Source organism: Lagopus leucura, unplaced genomic scaffold (assembly GCF_019238085.1).
Source record: "Lagopus leucura isolate 7727_CA_CO unplaced genomic scaffold, USGS_WTPT01 Super-Scaffold_100002, whole genome shotgun sequence".
NCBI lineage: Eukaryota > Metazoa > Chordata > Aves > Galliformes > Phasianidae > Lagopus > Lagopus leucura.
In genome coordinates this window covers 43589686-43605531 of record NW_024962263.1, presented here as the reverse complement: position 1 = coordinate 43605531, position 15846 = coordinate 43589686, and the positions used below count along the sequence as shown (strand labels likewise).

Genomic DNA, 15846 nt, shown 5'->3' with positions numbered 1-15846 from the left:
AGGGGAAATTGAGGCACAGAACACCTTGCCTAAGGACACAGACCAAGCAAGCAGGTGGGCCAGTCTGCACTTGCATGCTTTAACCATTTCTGATGAGTCTATACAGGACATTATTAATTAATTGCAATTTGAAGCAGACAAACCCAAACGAAGGCCTCACTTCTGTATGCACTGTACGTACACAGGAGAGCTTCTGCTCCCCTCAGCAGCTCCTGGAATGCTTGTAGCTTTAATAGCCCACAAAAGCTCACACTGGGAACCAAGGTCTTTTAAAACATTGCTCCCATAGCAATTTTAATTGTGGCAGATCATTAGTCAGTAAACCAACACTCTGGGGCCTCTTACTGAGCAGTGAAGCCCTGGTATCCCCAGCTGCAGCTGCCACTCTGGGCTGGAGCATCTCACCATGCTCACAAAAGCAATCACAGAAACATTCTAAGAGCCGTAGCAGAGGCAGGGCAGCTCCTCCACCTATTCTCATGAGGCCAAACAGCTAGCAGCTTCCCTCCTCTGGAAGAGAAGACCTTCTGGAGTTGTGGTCACTGCCACAGGTCCCTTGTAGCACTCATTTGGTACCTCAGGGCTGCACATGACTTTGATATGCAGTATGGTCATTTTGAAAGGCTCTCATCCACCATCCCATCCTGTAGCTCATGGAGGTCTACTGTGACTTTCCAGATCCTAATGTGCCTGCCACAGGGTCTGCTGTTTCCCAGCAGGTCTCCTAGGTGTTCCTGCAGTCGCCAGTTCGCAGGGCTGGCGCAGAGCAGCATTAACAGGCAGCAGCTCTGAAGGAAGGGAGTCATGGCTTTGAGAAAAAAAAAAAAACCTCGCCAAGCAGCCTCAAAAAAGAGCCATGCTATTTATTTTCCTGGGAGGTGAGTGGGAAGGTGTTCAAAGCATGGCTGTTATGCTGTTCTGGCACAGAAAGTGCTTTTCCAAATTGAAATCTTCCATTGGAGTGTCTTGGAAAACAGTGTGTGGTTTCTAACCATGGCTCTTTCCTTTACTCTGGGAGGAGTGTGGGCCACATCCCCAAGCGTCTGTGCTGGCTGACCCCGAGGCATGCAGGTAGCAAACCCAAACACCCTCCAAAAAGGACCTCAGGGACTGGGAGAGCAAAAGGAGAGGCTTTCTGAGGTGGGGAGTGAGAAGAAGTTGTTATTTGCTGGCACAGGGGGAAGGAACGAAGGATGCTGAAATGGTACTGGGCAGCTGCTTTTCCTGTTGCTGTGGGAGCCAAGAGAAGAGTCTTTGATCTACCGAGCAGGCCTGGGCTGCCTGCCAGGGCCTGTATCCTTTCTCCAGCAGCGACAGCAGGCTTCCTTGCTTGTTCATCTCCCACCGCTGAGTCAAAAAACAAGTGACGTAACTCATACAGGGACCTCACTGCAACACTGCTGTTATCACTGGATCTGCAGAAAACATATGCCACAGAAGCCTCAATCTGGAATAATCTTCTTGCCCGAGACAAGGGAAAAAAATAAAGAAATAATCCAGAGGTCCTCTGAAATAAACCCATTGGCTCCACAGTTGTATCACTATGTCAGCATAGCACCTTGGCCAAGCAAGTCCTTCTCCAAATTTTCTTATGCTTTAACTCTAGTGACAAGGAGCTGCAAATAGGAGTATGGCTTTCTGATCTTTATCTTGAAAGATGCCAACAATACAACACTTTTTGAAGAAAGACTTATGTCCGTACAGAGTGACTAAGATCAGCCTGCATGATCTGTGGTGCTGCCTAAGAAAGGGGAACATGACAGCAGACAGGTTTTTCAACTCTGACCAGAACATAAACCATAGAATAAAAACTGAGTTTAGAAATCATTGGCTACTTTTGTCTTTTGGTGAACACAACAAACTTTTTTAGAGTTCTTTTTCAACTAATGCTCCTAAAACCCTCCCTCTTTCTTCCACTACAGACGCTTCCTCAGTAGTGTGTAATTACTTGGAAACAGGCCAGTGTGTGTTGCGGGATCTCCTAGCTGGAGTAAACCTGTGCTGACAATGAGAACTGCCATCAATATTAGAGAAGTTGTTTTTCTCACTGCAATACTGCAGGAGCAGCCAAAACTCAATCAAGTCTCCACTGCCACCTCCGATGGTGGTGATGTCAGTGATGTCAGTCTGCTTGCTACTAGAACAAGGCAAATCACTCTCTCTCTTTTAGCTACTCTCCGACTGCCAGCAACCTCTATCTTAGCCATTTCCCTAGTCTGATATGGTATTCTTTGGAATTAATAACCCTTAGTGAATTTTTCTTTTCTCACTTGTACAGTTGCTTCTTGAACCAATACAGTAACATAAAAGCATCTAAGTAATTTTGCATGTGTTTTGTAAAAACAGTGAATGCTCTTCCCTAGCCATGTGCAATTCAATTTTAGTCTTCTTGGCACACAAACATGCTGCCTTGTGTGTGATTCTCTCATGGCATTTTTCCTACCTGCAAAGTGTAAGAAGTAAGGAAACACTTGCAGATGGAAAACACAGTGATGTAAAATGTCAAACAGAAAAGAGCAACGTGGATGTTTTCCATCTTTTAAGCTATCCACTTTGATAAAAGAAAGTGCAAAATTTGTTAAAAAAGACAGTTGACACTTCACTTTTTAAGGGAACCGAAAGATGAGGCTTTCCCAATACATTAATGCTGGAGGCTTCATTTTAACTTTGTCATCAGTTACACAAACACAAGCTGTAGAAACGTCAGTTGAGTTTAAAGGAAATTAACACAAACATAACTAGAGATAGTTCTGAAGACCAACTGGAATGATGCAGCAGACAATTCCTCTTTGCTTTCTCCATAGCTACATAGAAGGTTAAGCTGTGAGAAGTCATTGTGAAGATACATCAAGTTTATCAAGTTAGAAGGTGTTAATAACCTGGAATTTGGCCCAATTGGGTAACAGAAAAACCATTTTGTTGTGACACATTTTGTTCACCATTAACATTCTGAACCTGAAGCAAGTGATGACTTGGTCTTTCCTTGCCTATGAAATGCATGGTATGGCCTCCAACAACCACTCACCTTCTTGAAAAGGCACTGGCAAGATGTGTAAGGACCTTCCTTCTAAAATACAGAGCCAAGCAGCCCAAATTTGGAGTTCAGAGGGAGACAATGCCAGTAGTTCTCCAGCTAGTAGCTCTTCTTCCTTTCCTTTTACTATGCCCATGGCTCTGGCAAATGACTTGCATGCATGGAAAAGTTCCTAAATTGGTACCAGCCAGATCTTACTTAGCATAGTGGGCTCCTGGGATGTAGAGCTGGGGCTCAGCCTGCTGGAAAACTAGCTCAGGATATAATGCTTTAGCAATCTGGTGGTAATAAAAACCAGCAGCATATCTCCTAAGCCTCTTTCCTCAGACTGCTGACAGTTCTATATGTCTACATGCAACTGGCAGCAGACAAAGGGAGGTAAACCTATATAGTCTAAAGTAAAAAAAGAACCAAAAACCTCACTAAACCAGATGTATTGCAGCTATCATAGTTTCCACTGATTTTTTTGCACGTCTTTGAGAATTGCCACTCTGAAATGCGATCAGCTGACTGGCTATAATATCTAACAAATATGTTCATGTTTATATACATCCCTAGCTTCATTTCCCACATGCATGCACTTGAAAAGCCTCATGTTTTGCAGCCTTCACCCAAACATCTGCAATCATTTAGGGAATAAAGCAGTCTGCCATCTCAGCCTAGCTTGTTCAGCACACACTACAGCTGATGTCATTTTGGTATGTTGGCTTTTCAAAAGAAACAAATAGGTTTCCAGGCAAACCACATCACAGAACATGCCACGGTTATCAGTTATAAGAGCCTCACTGGCTCAGCTGCTAGCACTGGGTTTCATCACATCTTCCTGAGGTCAGGCAGGGAAATGCTAGGCCAGCAATACACATCTGTGTGTGTACAAATAGCCTCAGATTATTGTTCTCGCCTCAGCTGCCCCCCAAAATAATCCTCCGCAAAACAAGAGAACTGTCAAGCAGAGGCTTGGCTGAGGACAGACTTTAATAAGAATCATGCTATGTTCTTGAGTTTTGTGTGTCATTTTGGGAGTGAAAGAAAACAGACTGAATGAAACAGAGGTTGCTGCTGCACTACCACCATATTATGAAAAGGCTCCTCAAACTTATTTACAGTAGTGCATTCAGATGCTTTTTGTCTCTACTCTGGCCCACACCAGAGCAAAGGTGGAAAATTAACTCCCAAAAGATCCTAGAGAGTGGGAGTAGGACTGGATGCAGGAAGAACTGCTTAGACCTTCACTTCTCTAATCCTGCAAACAAGGCTAGACATATTTTGGGTCTCCATAAGATCCTGTATGGATCTGAGTGCCAGTGAGTGGACAGATTAGACTGGACACAACAGAGACAAAGCAGAACCACCTGCGGGGCTGCTCTCAGAAAGCCTGGATGTACTTTCAGTTAGCAGGTTAGTTACCATCCTAGGCTGATGCTTATGCAACTTTTCTGATGTAAATTCTGATGCAAAAATGAAATGAGAGAGTTCTAGTAGCAAGGCTGAGAGCATGCTTACAGCTCAGCATTGGAGGGTATTGATTAAACGCTTTGCTGACTAGGCCTGACAAGGCAGCAGTGATAAAATTACATCAGTCAGTCTCCAGACAGGTAAACTTTCCACCCAAACATCCTTCATTAAAATTAGAGAAATAAACTTTGGCGACATGAAGGAATGCTGAGTTTGGGATTAATATGTAAACTGTTGGGAATAAGATGCCACACTACCTTGAAAATGGTTTTGAACCTAGCTGAGTTAGGGAAAATATGGCGTAGGAGATTATTTGATGCAGATGAGAGAGGCAACATTTTTGAAAGGCCACAATATCAAATCAAGTGTCCTAAGAGCTCTATGTAAAAAGGAATGACATAAATAAAGGAAATGTTGGCTGCAGAGACACATGTGATTCGAGAGTTTCACCCTGCAAGAGCTACTCTTCCTTGTCTGCACTCTGTAGTCATGCCACATGCTGCTAAGACTGAGGTTTGTTCTATTGTAGAAAATGAGATCTTAGTATTGTTCAAAGTAGGAAATCAAAGCATGGATTTCTAAAGATCTGTTATTCAAAAGGAAATGTAAGAGCATCTCAAGCCACATTTTCACAAGAGAACTCCAATCTTTTTATCCTTGTTCTTATCACTCTTGTCCCCATGTAAGATTTCTTTTCACAGATACAGATCCTGAAAGATCCTAGTGAAAAATGATTCTTCACATTATGAATGCCTAGCTTGCTGTCTGTACCTGCTGCCTGAAAAAACCTTCTAAGATGTAATGATCATTAATTGCGATGATTACATTTGAATGTAAGACCTTCTTGGCACTGCAAATAACTGAATGTAGTGCCTTCGTTTTAAAAAGAAACAATTGCCCCAACAGTTCAGAAGCCTTGTCCTTTCTGCAAGTATGCTTATCTGATGAATAAATTCACATATATGTGCATGTAACTTCCCTCTGCTCCTGCCTCATCCAACAGTATCATATCACTGTTCCTTTCTGACTTGAGATGCTGTCAGCTGTGGGTGAGATGGTTGTCATTGCTGAGGGCTGTGGTGATGGAGTAAGCATCAACTTTTGTATCTGTTAACGAAGAATAAAGGGAGTCTGGCTTCCTTCAAGCCTGGAAGAATCAGACAATATGAGAAAGATTTCTGTCTTGCAAATCTAAGCTGTTAATAGCACATATTTTAACCAAAAATAGTCACTCCATACTGCTCCCCCCTCCCTAGTGCCATGTCTGGAGGTTTTCTGTGCTATATCTTTTGATTTTTTAATGTACCTATGAACATTTCTGTTGTTTATGTCATGCACCAAAGGATACAGCTCACAGACCAGTGCCCTGGCTCCTGTGTCTGCTGTTTACCACATTTTTATGTTTTGGGTGATGTCAGTATATTGCTTTCAGCTTGTTTTGAATATCAGTACCCAACATGGCTAAACCCATGATCTCCTGTGCAGATTCTCCCTATTCCTCAGCAAATTGATATCCATCAAACTGGGCAGAAGGATTCATCATAAAAGATAATTTACAAATGTATTATTTCTCTTCACCACAGTGTTACAGTACTGCTGCAGAAGAAACGCCTGCCCTATTGAGGAGTTGTGGGCAAATCACACAGAAATGTTTTAATCTCACATGGAAATGTCAAATAGAAACGTTTAAATGTTGGTGGCGATGAAGTCCCTGATGAAAGGTTTGTTTACTCATTTCACGCCTTCTCAGAACATGTCCTAAGGCCAAGGTTTGATGATAATTGTACTCCATGGTAGCACCAGTGCAGCTACTGGAACCACTTCCTGCCCATTCTGCACTACAACATCCCTCCTGGTACCAAAGCACACCTGTGGGATGTTGCCATCAGCCAGATCAGGTACATGACTCACATGACTGATTTTACATTCAGGCTGTTTTCCTTTCCCGTCCCTGATTTTTTTTTTTTTTTTTTTTTTTTAAAGCCAGATTCATGGCTCTGCTTTAGAGAATAGCCATACCAGCAGAACTGGAGGGAACAATAAGCTGTGAAACAGGGACATGGTATGACAGTGCTGCTTCTGAAGACAGTGTGCTGTCAGTACAAACTAACTTGAGGAGTGTGGAGCAGCCCCTGTCTCCCCACTGGCTACAAAAACAACCTCAGGAAATTTACTTTCCTAAGGTGAAGTTGGCCTTTATGTACAATCCTTACTTCTTTCCACATTCTGTGTAGACTGAAGTCTCTATGCTGATGTATATCTTCAGAATTAGGAGCAATGTATTACTTTATAACTAGGGAATCATCCCGAAGTCCCAGTAACACCAGTATTTAAACAGATTTACATAAGCAAACCTACTTAAACATCTGGTCTGCAAAAAGGTTTCTGTGATTTTTACCAGGCATCCATCCACACCATTAATTGCCCAAATACATTTCTCCTCCTGTATGTTTGTGTTGGTGTAATTAAGATGAGAATTTGATTATATTTCTCTCAGGGTTCTTTTTACCTATTGAAAGAAAAAAATTTACTGCCTGCTAATTTGTGTATGGGTCTGGTTTAATGAAACAACAATTAAACATCCACCTCTACTAACATCCACCACTAATAATCTTTTAACAAGATCTCTACAGTGCAAGTCAACAACCTGAATGTATGTTCTTCTGCATTCACCGTCATAACAGTTCCAAGAGACTCTTTTTATGATGGTGAGCTCTATAAAGCCGACACACCTGAAAAGAAAATAGGTTGGTCTCTGTAACAGCTCACACAGTTGCAATAAAACTGTCAAAATTATTAACCGTGTTGTGGAATCCTTCAGTGTGGCAGCATCCTGGGAGCAGGGGAATACAACTGAACTTCAGGCTCCATCTGGATTTACTTGATATTTGTTAATGAAGTATCTTCTCAAAAGCAACTTTTATAGAATACCCTTTTCAGAATAGAACGGAACTTTGAAATCTTCTCTTTTGAAGAGACAGCAGGATTGTGTAAGGAACTTCTCTTTGCTTTCTAATCTACAGGTGAAACTTGGTGTACTGGCTATGCAAAGTGAGCACCATGTAAATAATAGCAACTGAGAGCAGCCAGTGCAGAAGCATTAATTACATGAGGAGAAAAAGCAGTGAGTGAGGCTCAGTTTTAGTCCATTGTCCTGGAAGTTCAGCTGCAAACTGCAGAAGCTTCCCATCTGCCCCAGCATTCTGCAGATTATAATGGAGTTCAGTTGGTTTGTTCGCTGAAATGCTTTTCTAAAAAATACTGGCAGAGATTCACCTCGGAGCAGTCTGTTTTCTTCGTATCAATTACTGAAAATCAAGGTGCTGTGAGAGCCTCTACACGAAGAGCCCAGCGGATTCATCTTTCCTGCCCTGGGCCAGCTGAGGTTTTGTGGGCTCCTGTCTTGCAGCAGGCACACAGACAGAACACAGGCTTAGCTGCTGGGAGAGCAGAGGTGTAGCCATGGCATGCTGCAGGTGAAGTGCAGGGGATGCTGACAGTCACCTGGAGGCTCACAGAGAGGTATGTGTCAGCTCTGTGCCTTCTGGGTTAAGATTTACATGGTGTAAGGATCCTTTGAGGACATGGGACAAAGCTGAAGAACAGTGGTTGTTCCTCGACTATTTGAGATCTACCTGTAAGATCAAGAACTGTGACTTGTTGCAGAGAACAGCTCTTGCAGCAAATTATTCTTTTTTTTTTTTTTTTTTTTTTTTTTATTCCTAGGAAGAAATATATAGGATGCTTAATAGAAACATATATGGTACCATTAAAGTCCTAAAACTTTAGAATTCCAATGAAAAGATATTCCACTGGCTTCTTTCCCACCTGCATGCCTTCCAAAGCAAGTCAAGGCAGCTGAAGAAATGGCTGCATCCTGGCCCTTTCCAGCTACTAAGAACTTCTCAGGACATGACATGGACACTGCGTATGAGGTGGGACACGTGTAGATGAATGGCAGGAAAAGGCCCATTTAATAAGCTGGTGAAAATGCTAATTTCTTATTTCCTGCTCATCTGGCTCTGGGTTCTGAAACTTCGCACTGAAAAGTTATTAGGCTGTGGGTGTGGGGAAGTTGTGATATCACCGTTTCTGGAGGTGTTCAAGAAATGTGTGGATGTGGCACTGAGGGACATGGTTAGTGGTTGTGGTGGTGATGGTTGGACATGATGATCTTACTGATCTTTTCTAACCTTAATGATTCTGTGATTCTACCTGTAGGAACTTCCTGGTACAAAACGTATGTTAGAATAAACACAGAAAAAAGATGAGGAATGCAGACTCTTCCAAATATCACTAGAATTAATAGTTTCACCATTTACAATTCTGTAAGTCATATCATCTGCACTTTTTCTTCTGCTTAGGAACAGTTATGCTATTTGAAAGCGCCGCCTCGAGAGGCATTCCTCTGGCAGCTCTGCAGTAGAGCAATAACTCCCTCTGGTGTTTGCCTGTTCTTGTTACTTCCTCAGCTACAGCATCCTGCCAGATTGCGTGTGTGCTGCATGTAGTGTTTCCTCGTTACTTCACACTGTGACCAGGAAGGATGGTGCATGCCTGCCAGGCAGACACTGGTCCCACGCCACTCCCATTTACAGGTGAATATCACCTGGATACAGAAAAGTGAACTGCCGAAGTGCTGCTGAGTGGCTTGCTCTGCCAAAAGCTCGTTAACGAACTCCCTGCCTTTATTTAATTACACTTACAGTAGGCTTATTGCAACGTGTCTAGACGCTTTATTTGGTGAATACTAGAACAACACGATCCTGAGTGAGCCAGGCTGCATATAAGGGATATGGCAAATGGCTGGCTGAGAGATCAGAGTTAATGAATTACTGCACTCTGCTCTTGGGACAGACAATGTGGGACTGTCATTCACTTGCAATGTGTTTACAGGACTGCTTTCACAGCTTCAAAGCTTAAACCTGACCTACAAGTGAGTTTCAAGCTGAATCTGCAGGCAGAGGAAGCAAAATGAGATGCATGACAAATTCTTGTCCTTAAGGTTAAACCTCTACCCATCCAATTCCACAGTAATTCTGATTGTTGATTTTTAATATAAAATTTACAAGAAAATATAAACTGTTACTTTTAAAAATATCATATAATAATTTATAAATAAACTTCCAAATGTTTTTTTTTTTTTTTTTTTTTCTGGAGTTTTGCTGTAATCAGCTGAAGAAAGCAAATCTACAAGATGTGAGGAAGGAAATGAAATGTTTGAGATATGCCTTTTGCAAAAAAGAAGGCTATTTTGTTGGGCAGTTTAATAGGAGCTATTTCTGGAGAATCATAGAATCATTCAGCTGGATGTTCCCCCAACCAACACTGAGGCTTTTTACATTTGACCTAAATGTCCAGAGGGATTTTTCTTTTCTTCAGCATATCACAGAACAGGATTCTATAAGCTGATTATTGTTGATGTTAATTCACTTCCGAATGCAAACACATCTTTGCACATTCCAAGCACAACATGGAGCTGAGATCAGAAAAACTAAGACAGTATGTCTTTAGAAAGCTCCTACTAAATCCTGGCTGTCTGGCACCCTGATCCTTGTTACAAATAACTCTGTGGCAGAAGGCTCCCCAGCCTTGTATTACACAAAATGTGTAACTATTGTACACCTTTAGTGTAAAGCAACTCCCTTTTAATGTGCAGTAATCTCTTATTCTCTTTGTCTCTCAGATAGTAATCCACTTGCATGTGGTAATCCTCAAAATCACATATGCTCTTTAAAGCTCTTCTTTTGGAAATTATTCATATCCTTTTTTTTTTTTTTTCCTTTTTTCTGGGCATTGGCAACAAAATACCCAAAGCTTTTTCATCTGTCTCAGATCAATGCAGCCAGGATTTTTTGTGTTCCGGCTTCATTGCTAGGCAAGAAGTGGGTCAACAAATAAGCAGTTTCTAGTCATCCAGCAGAACTGTAGCATGCCCGCTTTTCTTTTGGCTAAGACAGGCACAAGACTCATTTATGAGAGAGTTAACAGGAAACAAGTGAAATAACATTTTCTATTTGGGTCAGAGAACAGAGAATTAGAGAAAAAAATAGATTTAGTTATCCAGAATGATTTAGAAATACATCCTCTTGTTCTACAGAAACAAGCTGATAACAAAGAAAATTCTCACCTCAGCAGTAATAATCCAGCCCACTTGCACCTGGACATTTACAAGCACGCTAACAGCTACTCAGAGCTTCATTATTGCAAGATGAAGCCTTCTCAGATATTGCTACCTTAAGTCAGAGGCAGGGCATTTATAACAAGGTTTTAATGAGAGAAGCATGTTTATTTAAATGACTTCATCATGAAAGTAGGTGAATCTCATCAGGGTAAATGTAAGATCTTAAGTGATATAAGTTGCATTAATCACAGGACATGGAAGAGTATTATCCTTAGAGTTCAAAAGATCCTCTTCTTTGTTAATAAATGTGCCATAAGCAATTGATAGCAATCTAGATAGAGTACAGCTTTCAGTGATACAGCAGCACAACTTGCTGATCTGATCATCTCATCTTGCTTGTCCAAGCCAAGCTGGCTTGTGTTACTGAAAAGGCCAAGCTCTGAAATTTCTCCAAGTTTGTCTTTTACAGAGGTCAGAGTCTACTGCCAGCAGGGCAGATCCTGGATGCACTGCTGAGGCTTAAGGGTGTTGGAGTGGATCCAAAGGAGACCATGAAGGTGATCAGAGGGCTGGAGCACCTTTTCTATGAAGAAAGGCTGTGGGAGCTGGGCTTGTTCAGCCTGAAGAAAAGACTTCAGGGAGACCTCGTTGTGGCTTTCCTGTACTTGAAGGGTGCTTATACAGGAGATGGATTGACTTTTTACATGGTCTGACAGTGATAGGACAAATAATGGCTTAAAGCTAAAAGAGTGGAGATTTAGACTAGATGTTAAGAGGAAATTCTTTACTCAGAGGGTGGTGAGGCACTAGCACAGCTGCCCATGTAAGCTGTGGTGCCCCATCTCTGCAGGTGCTCAAGGCCAGGTTGGATGGGGCCCTGGGCAGCTGAGCTGTTGGGGGGCAGCCCTGCCCATGGCACGGGTGGGACTGGGTGGGCTTTAAGGTTCCTCCAAACTAAGCCATTCTATGATTCCATGATTATTAATTTTGCCCTTGATGGGAGGTACTCCCTGCTGACCTCAGGGAAGGGGATGACCATCCACAACACTTCTGTATTGGTCTGTCCTAGAAAGCCATGTCATCTGTCCCTCTTCTGAGTCACTGAACAGAGCAAGGGATCAACTTTGGGCTCTAGGTCAGCTGCTGACTCACACAGCAGCTGCACTGGAAGCTGTGGATAAATCCCAGAGCTAAGTTAATGTTTCACTATGCCATTTTAGCCACGACTAAAAGAAGCTTAAGGATTCTCCTGAAGTTCTGTGAAGTTCATCCTCATACAAAATCAAAATCACTTTGTATTTACTTCTTTCAGGTGATTCATAAACCTGCATCTGAGCTCCCTAGTTTCAAGAATTTGAGGAAAGGGATCTTAGTGCTATCCCAGCTTAACCTGCTCTGGATGTAGTTTGAAGTTTAGGAATCCCACTGCAGCCCTCTTCGCAGCGAAGTAGGGTAGCACGTGTGCCAGAGCTCAAAGCCTGCCTCCCAGGCACAACAGGAATGATAAATGGGACTGGTAAACACTCAAGCTGAAGTATGCTGCACGTGGGAATCAGGCAGTACTATTTCTAAAAGAAAGACAGGAAATTAGGCTCTCTTATGTCTTTTCAAATGTTTACAGTAAATCAGCGAAATTAATGGTTCTAGCAGAGAGAAATTCTACTCTCACTGAGAAACACACTGTACTCCAAGCAAACTAGCCAAATATTAATTTCCTTACAGCTGTTTTTGCCATTTATTTCCCTCATTTGCCAAAATTAAGTCAGCTGAATTTTCTCATGAGTGCAAACATTTGTGTTGCAAAAAAATAAGGAAGTCAGTGATTTCATCAATTTTTAGGAAATAAAGTTAACTATAAGGGCTAATCTTCCTGTCTCACATAAAGACCAGAAAGTCCAGATAGATACGAAACATTTGAATAATTTAACTGGTTGCAAGGAGTCTTAGATTCTAAACACTGGAGGCAAACACTTGCTAAAATGATCGATTTAATTTGTTGAGCAGAAAAAAAAGTGAGGTAAACTACCAAGCTTACAAGTGAGACTGTTGGGAAGATGCTGAACCAAATTTTTCATGTAGAAGCCTCATGCGTATAAAAAAGAAGTCACCTCAGTTCCTCCATTTCCCTCTAAGGAGGATTAGAAGTCCAGCTGTCATGGGAATGTGCTTGATTCTGATTTAGTCCTCTTCTAGTTGACAAGAAGCAACTTTTCCTTGACAAAACTTCAGTAATCACCTCGCCAAACTTCTTTAGCAGTATATTGATTAGAAAAAAACAACTTTTTAATTATGAAATATATTGTCACAGTTTCTGAACATTTACAATCAGCATAATCATTCCCAAATCACTGCTTTCATATCTGTTGAATGAAAACCAAATTATTGAGGTGTAAACTAATGTTTATAGTTAATACTCCTTCTGGTTCATCATAATTCTTAACTGAAATGAAATTAAATTAATAGGAATTAAAATAGAAGCCAAGTAAATCCACTTCATATATATTATAGTATGAGGGGAAGAAAAGTTCAGTATTTAAACAAAAAGCTTAAAGTTATCAGCACCTACAAGACTTGAATCAGAAAGTCCAGATTAAAATTCAGGCTCTAATTCCCTTTATTTTTCAGCTTTCTCATCAGTGATGCAGAAATAATAACCTTTATTTTTTTCATTCATGGACTGCTTCAAGGATGAACAATACAATGTCAATGTTGAGTATTACCACAATTAGTTTTAAAAACACGAATGAAATCACAGTGATTTGTTATAAAAGACAGATTATTCGAAAACATGAATACTGAAAAGTGAATTCAGCGGGAAATAAAAATGGTCTGATGAGGAAATGAAATGTCTTTTTTTTTTTCTCCAGTGAAAAAAGAACAAATATTTCAGAAATCACTGCATGACGTTTTCTCTGCATAATTTCCACTTAAAAGATCCATTCTGAAAATATTTATGGAACCTGTACAAGTGCAACCATATTTTGACTTATATGTGCGTAGATTGTCATGGACATCACCTAGCTACCTCTTCCTTGCAGTGTTTTTTCCAGGATTCACTCCACTGATAAACACAGGAACAAAATATTTTGGAAAATTTGGCACTTTAACTTCATTACTCATTACACTATTGGCAAAATTTCATGCCAACAAATAACTGTTATTCACTCAAATCAACATTGCTTGGTGGACATTAGCAGATTTCCTCTCAGAAAAGACAATCAAAACTCAAGCCTCGCATTCACACCTATGACAGAAAGACAGAAATTCCAACCCACTTCACATTACGAATTTCTAAATCAATATGATGACATAAGTACTAGTGTGATTTTTCGTATAAATGCATGTATTTGAGTTGAAGGACCAGGAATTGATTTAGTCATCCTTGCAAAGACAAACTCAAAACCATCCTATACTAGTTTATAGAAAACCTTCAGGACCAATTAAGTGAATTAAAGATATAGCATGGATAAACTCTGGCAAGGTGTGTGCAAATGTCTCCTGCTGTGTATTGTTGTTTGGTATGGATTTTTATCAATGTTTTTATGGTGAGGAATAATCTGTTTGTTGTACAGTATAGGGAGAGAAATGAAATAATTTTAAAAGTGACTGTAAAATCATCAAATTTTGCACGCTGATACACTCATCTGCATGGTCATAGGCCTCTTCTATCCTGATTGATTCCATCTGGAATAGCACTGAAATGACCTCATATGACATATAGTCTGCAACACTAAGATACCATAAGTATATTCTGCAGAAAGTGAACACTTTATAAATTGCATTTGCAGTTAATATGACAGTTATTTGAAGAGAAAACAGCATAATGATAGACATTGGTCTAGGTAATTAATTTCCACAGAAAAACGAGGTAGAACATATGATATCATTTAGTTGTCATAAGATCTATGAAGATATCATCCTTTGTCACTTCAAAGTAGCTTTAAAACCTTAATTTAAGAATGTGGGCCTATCATTATATCAAATCCCAAGCTTTTAAGACCAAACACATGATTAGTGTTGTCAGACCTGTCAAAACTCAGCAACTTTGGCAGATACTAAATGCAGTAGCTCCAACTTGCTTGTTGGCAACTGTGTTAGCTGCAGGTGGGTTTTCTGTGGGACATGTTGGGATGCTTCTCTGGGGCAGCTTCAGGGTCTCCTGCTCCTTCTGCTCCTGGCAGCCCATTGGGGTGACTTTCTGCGTTTTCATCTACTCTAAAAGACTCTGGGAAAGCCTGAGAATGCAAAGAGGTTTCTAGATGATGGAGGGACAGTGAAGGGATTGAACAGGTGGCTGGTTGATTGACTTTCTGTTTAATTGGCCATCCTTAATGTTGCTGAGATCAAATTATACTGTTTACAGTATGTTATGAAACCTGACTTTGGACAGCACATTTTTCATTATTATTGAAATCAAGTTACTGAAAGCAAAGGGCAGCTGTGCAACAAACCTGTTTTGAAGCCAACACTGTATCGTGTTACATTCTACTACAAAAGTACACGAGCAATGTCAGAGGGTGTAAGTTTTAGAGTCTATCCTGAATGTAGAAATACTTCTAAAAAACATTTTAGCTTTTCAGTTTTCAAAGACATTTCTTGTACAGATGTTATGTGCCCAAATCAGTATGGCTCAAGTTTTGAAACCATAAAAACAAATATATGTATAAAACTTATGAAGGCTTTTTCATGCCATAAATTGATAATTTTAACTTTGATACATCGGGTCCTTATAGGATTTGAAAGAAGCAGCTGCTCAGAACAATTAGGCAGCTGGAGATCAACCCTCTGCAGCGATAAAAAGCTCCAGTTTCTGAGCCTGCAGGGATATGAGCTATCAGATTTTAACCAGTGACGTCTTAACTTGCAGAAGAGCTGTCACTGCTGTTTTGGGTTTCAAGAAAAGGAATTATTTCTGGGGCTAAATGGAAAGTTATGAAGGAAACATTCTGGGGACGTATTAAGACTCCTTGAAATAAGACCCATTTGAAATACCTGGATGTAACTCTTTTTTAAAAGATTCATTATCAATACAATTACCTTTTCTAAAATGCTTGATTTTTAGCCTTGCCAATAGCATATTCTAGTGCATTTATGTGCAATACATCTTACAAACCAAAGGCAAAATTATAGCAGCCTCCAGGATCACTTTGTTCTGGACCTTTTTAGTTTCTGCCAGTTTATTTTTAATAGTAGCTTTTCAAGAACTGGGGAAACAGGAGGGGAATCAACTCTT

At 40.6% G+C, this 15846-nt stretch overlaps 1 protein-coding gene across 3 annotated transcripts in view; it reads right to left on the bottom strand.

The window, feature by feature from the left end:
- The window catches only part of DLGAP1 (DLG associated protein 1), a 225454-nt gene that overhangs the window by 49395 nt on the left and 160213 nt on the right, over positions 1–15846 (bottom strand). Inside the window, exons 5-6 of one of the 3 annotated variants that reach the window (XM_042870219.1) lie at positions 4920–4940; positions 4262–4266 (exon numbers count right to left, since the gene is read on the bottom strand). The exons of the other annotated variants lie outside the window; for them this stretch is intronic. Coding sequence (XP_042726153.1) covers positions 4262–4266; positions 4920–4940 — 26 coding nt within the window. The remainder of the gene's footprint in view (positions 1–4261; positions 4267–4919; positions 4941–15846) is intronic. 3 annotated transcript variants of the gene reach the window in all.